Source organism: Pagrus major, chromosome 5, assembly GCF_040436345.1.
Source record: "Pagrus major chromosome 5, Pma_NU_1.0".
Lineage (NCBI taxonomy): Eukaryota > Metazoa > Chordata > Actinopteri > Spariformes > Sparidae > Pagrus > Pagrus major.
This window is the reverse complement of record NC_133219.1, coordinates 12,941,642-12,951,930: the sequence shown is the minus strand read 5'-3', so window position 1 is coordinate 12,951,930 and position 10,289 is coordinate 12,941,642. Positions and strand designations below refer to the sequence as shown.

Genomic DNA, 10,289 nt, shown 5'->3' with positions numbered 1-10,289 from the left:
ATATGTCGGTTGTGTGTGGGTTATATGAAGTGCAAGATGCAAACAGAATCTTGTGCACACTGTCAGGTTCACACGACACTAAATCCTACATTCCAAAGGGAGTTAGTCCACAGAGGATTTGGGGGGAGATCCTCCCAAATATTTGGAACATTTTCCTTAAAAAGCAGATTGTTTAAGTTTGGAGCAGTGAACCTATAGGCCTCAGCCGAGTACAACAATTTATAAACCCTGTCCTCCTCCCACACTTTCAGCAAATTCGTACAAACCTCCACCACCATAGTTCTATTACAGTCTGCATCTCCAGATAGCTTATCAAAACACCCATATATGATATGCACTTCTATAATTGAACTGAAATATTTCTGCCATTCACCAATGTCACAGAAAATAATGTAAGATTTATAAACTTGCATAATATTGCTATATAAAGCTGAAAAGTTCTGGAAAGATTTTGCATGCGTGCGGAGCAACAAGAAAAGACGACAAAACCATACCTGGGTCACTTTAAATCCAGTAGAGTTCCAAAGCTTTACTTTCTTTTTGTCCAGCATCGGGGCTCCACCTACTGAGCAGGTAGAATATACCTTCTTATTGCCATGAAAAGTGCCATATAGATAGTTTTTGTGACATTTTTCAAGTTAGACATGTGCTATTAATGTTTCACTCACACATTGGAAAAATCCCAGTAAAATTATGTCACTGGAATTGTGCTCACTCACTCCAACTGTGGATCTCTCATTCCTCACTAGTTAATCTCATTAATGATGGTGTTGTTTATATTACTATCCGATTTTTTTTTCTTCTTGGCGCTTGTGTGGTGAACATCACTGTCTTGGAGGGAACTACATGACGCTAAACCTGGTGAGAAAATCCACACATTGCACATCACAGTGATGATCCTGTTTTTTTTCTCCCCCTTTTAAGTGCAGCTCTGGCTCATCAGTAAATCCTTCATGCAGGATGTGCTTCCCTGTGCTGTTTCATCGTGATCACAGCCCAGGAGATCTATCTCATGCTCTCTCTTGTGCTTGAGGTGGAGTGGGGCCATGTGGGCTCATTTACGGGCATCAGTAGAGAGTGATTTGGGTGCAGACCCACTGCAGCCCTGACTTCCATCAGAGTGGGGTTTTTTTCAGCAAAACACCAGTGATGCCAATGGTTCCATCAGCACCACTAGATACACTGAGACACATTTGGGCAGCTCACCCTGCAACCATGGTAACAGAAGAATTTTACTAGTTGGCAGCAGCCAATAGTGGGGCACTTCCCACTCAGCTTCGTCCAATAACAGAGCAGCCTGCAGCCCAGCCCACATAGAGCTGATACTGATGGGCTAGTGCAGGCAGGATTTAGAGATGTAGGCTTGGCTAATGAACAAGTACAAGAGTAACAGTGTGTAGGTATGTGTGTGTGTGTGTGTGTGTGTGTGTGAGCATGTGAGTGTGACTGAGTGAGGCTGTGGCATAATCTGATGAGAGGATTCCCTCTCTTTTAACCGCAACAAGCGAACACATTGTGGGGTAGTACTCATTCACTGAGACCATCTGACATTCAGCACCAACAGTGCAGCAAACCCTCCTGTCATCTCACTCCCACTCACATTCACATGCAAGCTGCACACACTCACACACCGCACACAGACACGCACACATAAGTCTCAACTGGCTCTTAACACAAAACAACTTGTCAGCCGTATCTCAGCATGTGACAAAGCAGTTTTTAGGGGATCCGAATATCATACCCTAAGTAGAAAGAAGAAAGTATGTGCCACCATCAGCTGTCAATAAAGTCATTTATTATTTCACACAATGGATAACATGAACAACTTCAACTGTAGTTCTTCTTAATAAGTGCTCAACGCTGCCAGCCAACAGAAGGGTAGCAAAAGAATGAGCTTTTCTTTCTGAGGAAAGAGAAATAAAAAAAAATGAACCTACAAGATCATGAAAGATAAACATGACCAAAAGCATGCCAGCGGACATGTATATACATATATATTGCATGTATATATGTGCTTAAGACATATATCTGTATGCCAGCAAATGCAAATACAAAATATATGTGTACATTTACACATACATACTGTGAAGGATATATGCATATGCATGCGCATCTAGTATTTACTCTATATGTCAAATATTTGCAGTTTTTAATATTCATACAATGTACAAAAATGCTTCATGAATTAAAAAATTCATTACAAAAAGAAACATATCAAACAATGTACAAGTCTTGCTCCAAATTCAATTGAAATTCAACTTTCGGCTTGTCTAAAATATTTATGCATACAATCAAGTTGAGCATGCAAATAAAGGAAACCCACTCTAGAAAAAGGTTCAAATACACTATGTATACAAACTAAAATATGCCCACACTGTTAGAAGAGCTCACTTTGTGCTCTAAAGAAGTACATTTATTGGTTTTCTCAATGCTTCATCTGCACTTTCAGCTTTGAACAACATTATAGCTTAGAACTGTAACGTATGCTGTGAGGATGACTACATGTACATTTATGAAGCTCTGTCTCACGTGACCCCTCACTCCGTGTGTAGGACGCTCATCACAGCATGCTACAAAGGGAATGGGGGGTGATTAAGATATAGGTGCCATATTATCCCATCCTAGTTGCTGTAGTGAACTGGTACGTGTGGACCACAGTAAATACACCCAAACCACTGATTTAAGGTGAAACACTGCTGCACTGCAGAAAAAGATCCTCACATCAGTACTTTGGGCTCTCCTGTAGCCACTGGTCCAGATTAGCTGCTAAATACAATACAACAACAGTGACCTTGAACCCTATTCACAGCCACTTCCCCTCTGCAGTCTCTGTGTAGAGTGAAAGCTCTGGATTAGGACAATACTTGTCAGTGTTAGAAGGCACCGGAGCATTGGCTGGTAGGAGAGACGGACAGGACAGACAACACCTGGGGTCTTTAACTCTTACATCAGAGACCGCTGACTGACCACAGTATGGAGGAGGAAGCTGCCAAGCGTGTAGTCTCTACACCTCACGGACCACATATCTAGACCTCGTCTTCACCACAACAGACTGCAGACCCACTGAAAGTCATCGAGCAAAGTAAGGTTAAGCTCACTAATGTTAGGACGAGTGTATTTTTGGCTATGTCCTCTGAGAACTCCCCCCACACACAATCCTCCTGCTTACTCTTTATGCTACTGCACTGCCCCAACTGGCTGCAGGCAAAATAGCTGCAAGTCAGCTGGGATTCCTATTTTTGGTCGAGTGCACTACAGTGGGGCTTGTATCCTCCAAGAACTTTTGAAGGTGTGATAAGGCAAATTATTTTAGTATTCAGTGAAATTTAACAGACTGGAACAACAACTGTCAATGTACAGCAGAATCTGTTGAATAGGGAAATCAATCAATGTTTTCTTGGGTCTTAAGCAGTCTTAATAGAGAGAGAAGGTCTACTGTGGTTTTAGGAGACAGTCCCAGCATAGCGGAGCCCAACCGGTATCCATGCAGGATGGACATACTAACACTATTTACAACAAACACTTCAATACTGTAGTTTTACATCTGGTTAAGGCTGTACTGCATAGAGCTGCAGTAACTATAGTTTTCATGAAATGATAGTCACTTTCTGCACAACTTATTACAAATTATTACTGGTATTATTCACAATTCTTGTTACATGAATTCATTTTATTCATTAAATAAGACCACTTATTTCTCTTTGTTGAAGGGTGGACCCAGAACAGAAATTCCTTTTAAGGTCATTGCCAGGCATGGCCTGATGCATAGCGAACAACAATGCACGAGAATGTGGTTTCCATGACAACCTCCTCTGTCCCTCCTTTGCTCACTACACAACCAATTATATGTTGCAAATAACTGGTTAAATACTGTGCAGAGTACTTGATCTTCAATTATACTGGGACATTGAGTACAATCAATATCTCTGGATAGATATACATCTGATACAGTGGACCTTTCTGCTTCCAACACTGCTGTATAGCAGTATGTATGCCAGTACGTGATGTGTATTTAATACAGTAATATCATATTGTATTCCAGCCCTTCTAGTTCTGTTAGGATGATATGGGTCAGAAAACTAGGAGGAAGCTAGGAGACAGACTCAGTGCCCGGTGACAGAGGATGCTGATTATGGAAGCTGTGACAGGGTTCTGATGACTAAGACACGTGTCATATGCACAATCATGAATATTTTGGGTCAATTTCTGCGGCATTCTTTGCCATTTGATATTTCTCAAGTCAAATGTAATTGGTGGGAGAAAGAAACATAAGGCACAAGTTGAACTGCTGCAACTGAGAATCCCACCCAACCCAAAGAAGACAATCTCCTGAAACAAAACAAAGTTGCCAAAGAAACACTGATCCATTGCTTATATTCTGAAATACTTGTGAGAAAATACCAACCACTACCCAAAGCCTCGTATACTGTAGATAGAGTTTAACAAAGGCTTAACATATTGACACAAAAAATCCAAGATGGCTACATTCTAGAGTGCACATAGGAATGCTTTACATTGGTGCCAACATGGTGGAGAGTTTGTCAAGCTCTGATTTAGATTCTTTTAAATATTACATCCTTACACTGAATACTGAGACTTTGGTTTCTAAATCTAAATACTGGATTTACTTTAAAAAAAAAAAAAAACATCTCCAAGGATATGGATTGAAAATCATGTTAAGGAGAAAAGACTCGGATTAGCTTTTCAAAACACTGACTGTGAGCCCTCTTCAGCTGAACTGTCCAATCACGTTTCAGACTCGGGCTTCGGTTTGACGCTTTTGGCTGCGCAGCCTGCATATACAAATTGATTAAAATAATGCATGCTCTCTGGAATGGATATCCACACCATCAAAGGCCAAAAACTAATGCTGGATCAAGCATGTAAGTGCTGCATTTGATTGATGCAAGTGTATGGTTTTTTCATAGTGCATTAAACCAATTTTAAGGTTTACCAAAAACACACCTGATATTCCTCCTGTATGCAATGCCCCCTGGATATAAACACAATAATGTGTGTATGAATGAATACATGTGGTTCTTCTGTCTGAAAACAAACTTGTTTTGAGTCGCACCCATGTCTGTTTTTGGTTATAAAACAATACACAACTTTCATTGTCTATGGTACAACAATTCTATTTGATATACTGTATGCCACTACATGTCTATGAGCTGGTTTCTCATTGTACAAGGCAGGCAACAGTGGACTTGTTTCTATGTACAATCTAGGACAGTCTGATCCACCATATTGCCTTTATGTCACTGCTCAGGACAGGCCTGAGCAGGGAGAGAGAAATAAATGAGACAGGGAGTAGGCTGAGGGAGCACAAGCAATGGGAGATGTAAAAACCTGATTGGGAGTAGATGAGATGACAAAGGGAGATAAAGTTGAGTGGCAGGCACCAGGGAGGGCTAAAGAATTGGGGTGAGTGCCGAGCAGGGAAGAGGGACGGGGGTGAGGAGCTGCCAGCAAGAATGAGTTACTTCTCTGAGAGAGTAGGAAAACAAGGAAGTTACAAATGGGGATGGGAGCAAAGTACAGGGATAAGTAATAGGGTAAGGTGGCTTAATTACTGCTGCATTATCCCACATGTCTTTGACAAGCTTCCTCAGAAAGGCAAAAATAAGCAGAGCTGCACAGTTTAATATTAACCATTCCCCCTCCCCTTGCTGGTAAATATATGGCTAAAGCCACATTCAGATACAGTATCATAAAGTACCATAAACATCACTGTATCAGTTACATAAAGAATCACATAATATCCTACACTATCATAAGTACCACACATTTTATAGCATCAGATTCAGTATCAAATAGTACCATATAGTGCCATTGTAAATGAAGGTCCAATGAATCCTTGAAAGGCTCATATCTGGTCGGGTTGAGCAGACAGAGGGACGGAACCGAAGTGTTCCCTCCTCCTGCTCCTCCACTGACCCGCTGTAGTCCTCCAAATCAGAGAGGAGAAACAAGTCAAAGTGCACCAAGGAGTCCCAGAATTAAGGGCACTGCATCTGATCGGCTTGAAACAGCACTGACTCCAATAACTGCTCTGTTACTCAGTTGTTCCCCCCTGCAGATCTATTGACTGGAAGGAGACCATAACTCGTCCCTGCTGTGGCCCCTTCCTCTGCGTTTCACTCCTTTGGCCAGCGGAGGCACAGATCGCGCTTTATGGACCACGGTCTCAATTGTTGCTGAGATAGAATCATGATTTGAGAACTCCAGAGGCTCGGGGGTCAAGCTTGGCCTGAGGCTCTGCCTACCTGGCAGGTCATCGCACCTTTCCAGGACAGGCATCCCCAGTGTCCTCCCATCACCTCTCCTACCAGCCAACATGTCCAAACCCCGACCATTAGCTCGTTCTTCCTCCCTCCTGTTGGTCGGCTCTGATTCCTCTATGGGTTGTTTTCGGGGCCGTCCAGGCCGTCTTTTGATGACATTGTTTCCTGTTTTGGCTTGTCGCTGCAGGCGCTTGGCACGGAGGATTTTCTGCACATGCTCCAAGTTCAAAGAATGCATCCTCCTCACGTCCTTCTGGATCTGTTCCACCTCGCGTCGCTTATACCTCCGCTTACTGGGAACACCTGGGAAAGGAGAGAGTCAATATCAGTGAGGTGAGACATCATAAGGTAAATAAATAGCAGAGCATGGTCTATAAAGAGAGAGGAGTTTTCATGCTAGTGTGTCACTTAAAATGAGCAGCCTTGGAAAGGCCAGGAAAGACATCATGCCAATTTAACTCATGGAAAGAATGTCTTTTTCTTGCTTCAAGAGCTTCCTGCTAATTTTGACATATTCATGTAAGCCTTTCAAAGCCCAGCTGAGCCAGGAGAGCAGATCCTATCCTGTAATTGTCTACTAGAGAGCAGAGAGGAGAGGGGTGAGGAGGAGATCCCATTCTGCTAGCAGGAAACCCACAGAAATGTCTCCTTCAACCATTTAATATGTTGCTACACAATAACAACCCTGTGCATCTGGAGCACAGGCTGCCAAAGAGCCAAACACACACACAGAAATAAAAACAAGCATATAGACACATTTATCCACATGCACATACTCACACAGACACAAATACAAAAACACACATGTGCATACATGCACATGCTCAACATGCAAAAATAATGAATTCAGCGGTTCAGAATGGCTGAGCAGAAGTAACTGGAGCCATATTGTTTCCTTCACACTGGTGAACTGGGCAGTGTGCCCTTTACACGCTGTTCTATCCTTTCTTTCCCCCCTTTCCCCATCACTCTCATTCTCTTTTCCACTCAACTCTTCGTGGGCGGCAATATGCCACTCTCTAATTTTCAATTAAACTGGTAACACTGCACCATTTCATTTCCGTCTCTATTTCAGAAACCACTTCCTGGTCTTGGTCTGTCTCTGTCATTCTTTTTGTTTCCCATCTCTGTCCCATTTCTTAGCTCCCCCCTCCTCTCTGCCTGGGCACTGTTCCCGAGGCTCAGACTGAGACACAGCCAAAATGGAGGAAAAGCACAATCAGCCACCAGTCCCCAAGCAGTGTGCACACAACATGTTTGGTCTCTCTTTCTTGAGCTTTTACTCCTATTCCTGGATTCCCTAACCATCTCTTGTCTTATTTTCCTCCAGAATGCTGCTGATACAATGTAGCAGGTTTCTGCAGTGATCTAGCACATGATGACTGCATTAAACCAAAACAGCTGTGGATTTTATACACCAAATATGGCAGGCTGGATTGCGGGATAACATTTAAAAAGTGAGGCACAACAAATTGAAATTATTTCTATTAATTTCAGAAAACGTGGAATGGGCATGGGTTAAGATTAGGGCTCAATACATCGTTTTGCAATGTGCATACACGCAATCGTCACATCGCAGGATGTGCAACGTCAAGTAAGGCAAATTAGCTTAGCTTTATCACATTTCAGATCTGTTTTTGTGGCATTCAAGAACATTAACGTTGCAGACTGATAAAAATGAACAAATTTGCCACTTAGCAGTCTTTCTGCCACTCAGTGGCTGTAACCATGATGACTTCCGCTTACTGTGACATCAGGTGCAATGCCTCTATTGAGCTATTTAAGTAATCTGGTGAAAATTCCTGTATTTTTTCCTACTGATACTTGTATCAAAGAAAAACAAAATATTGCAATGTGAGATTTTTTTTAAATATCATGCAGCCTTCGTTAGAATAATTCGTGTTTGTTTTTTGAAGTGTCACAACAAGAAGATATAGAGTACATATTCAATACTGTCATACAATTTTTTTTACATTTAAACAGAACAAATGGAAATGTTAAAGGGAAAATTAAGAGTGTAGAGCTCCATGGTAAGGTGTTTGCTAATGAACTAAGAACAAGGGAAGGTAAACAGAGGCCTGACCACGCTCCATTTAAAACTCAGATGGACATCTCACTCTATTGTTGCTCACGAATTCAGGATCAGACAGTGAAATTAGTCTAATGCAGAAAGCACTAAGTAGCAGTAGTTTATGAGCTGCACAGAAGTGTGCACACGCTCAGCTCTCTCTCACACACACACACTACAAAGTAGCAGAAATTTATGAGCTGCATACACGGAACATAAAACTGGTGACCTTCAGCGGTGTGAGGGGCCGTATAGTACTGAAGACCTGTTTCTCTGTGGAATAGGAAGTCACTACTACACAGAGATACATGCTCACTTAATATCCACCTTCCCTGCAGTGGCTGAGACCAGACTTCAAACAGGATTAAGGTGATCCTTCATGTATTATTATTTAGTGAGTGTTTCTCTGCATGAAAGTGCATGCATATATTTGAACTAGTCATGTGACACAAAGAAAATTATTCTCAGTGATTCAGTCAAAGATGACCTGCTTTTATGCAAATATGCATCTGAGAGATTGCTGTCAGCTGCAGTGTGACCTGCTGATTGTTGAAGAAACATACACACAAAAGTGCACACACAAGTGCACACATGCATAAAAAATAAAGCTGTTTAAATCACTACAAACTAGTTCAATTAATGAACGATTTACAAACTCACAATTGCATGCTCACATAATAATATGAATAACATGAATTTTGCATCTGTATCAGATTGTGTAGGCCACGAGGATGTTCTATCTTTCTGTGTGTGCATGTGTGTGTATCTGAGCAGGTCTATGCCTGTATGTGCATGTGTACATGTATGGCTGTGCATGGCATGCATGCGTATGCACACGCGTGTGTGTTTTAATTGGGCTAAAGCCGTGAAGTGAGGCAGTAAGTCATGCTAGAGGAGGGGCAGAGGGAATGGGGGAAACGGGGGGGGGGGGCAAGAGAAAAAGCAGAAAGAGAAAGGGAAGAAGGAAAGAGCGATGGGGGGGGAGGAAGAGGCGGAGAAACAAGGGGAAGTCTGTGTATAGATGTGGGGATTGTGGGAGAGAGGAAAAAGGAAAGCAAGGGCAAGAACTGCAGAAGCAGCACAAGGAGAAAAGGGAAGGACATGGAAGGTAGAAGAGAATAACAACACTAGAGGGATAACGTGGAGGGGGGGGTAGGTTAGGTGGAGGATGGGGAGTGGAGGGGGGTAATGTGTATATGAGTCATCCGTCCTGGATCCCTTGGGGTGGGGGGTGTATTCTAACTGAGCCCCTGGCTTCTCCTCCCCGCCACTGGACTAGGCCCCAGTCATTAAACCTCTGGCTGCCAGCCAGCTCTTTTAACACAGGCAAGGGCCTTTTACGGCGTGTCTGTAGAAAATAAATCACACTGTGTGAATAATATATCTTTGGCAAAGGCATTGGCAGGAGAGGAGGAAGGGAGGGGAGGAAGGAGAGATTGGTGAATTATAGTCGTCTCCATCCATGCATTACGTTCTCTCTATCCCCAGCCAGATGTGCTCAAAGACAGCAGAAAACAAAATGTACCAAAATACACATTAGTCTGCTGGTGAGAATTTGGGGCTATGCTGCCTCTTTGTCTGCTTTAAGTCCTGATATTGCTGTACATAGCATATTTATAAATAGGAAACACCTTGACGAGTATGCTGCCATCTAAATTTCACATGGCAAAAACCCTGTTAACTCTGACTAAATACGTGATTAAGTCTCTACGCCAGCTAATAACAAGCCTGTTATCACTAGGGAACAGAATAATATATTGGGCCCCAATTATTTTTACAAACATACTCCCAATTTAGCTGTTTTAACAGTTCTGCAACCTTGGGTTTGGGATGTTATGATTATATATAACTGGCCTGTAACACCACGATACTACACTGTAAAGCAGAAGTGTAGCATCTTGTCATTTACTGAACAGCATCCACAGCCAGTATTCCCT

At 42.3% G+C, this 10,289-nt stretch overlaps 1 protein-coding gene across 1 annotated transcript in view; it reads right to left on the bottom strand.

Annotated features, from left to right (window-relative positions):
- Positions 1 to 1,775: 1,775 nt before the first annotated feature.
- setbp1 (SET binding protein 1) overlaps positions 1,776 to 10,289 on the bottom strand; it is a 34,754-nt gene continuing 26,240 nt past the window's right edge. The window contains exon 7 of the mRNA XM_073465687.1: positions 1,776 to 6,587. Within this exon, the coding sequence (XP_073321788.1) occupies positions 6,082 to 6,587 (506 nt within the window). The 3' untranslated portion in view covers positions 1,776 to 6,081. The remainder of the gene's footprint in view (positions 6,588 to 10,289) is intronic.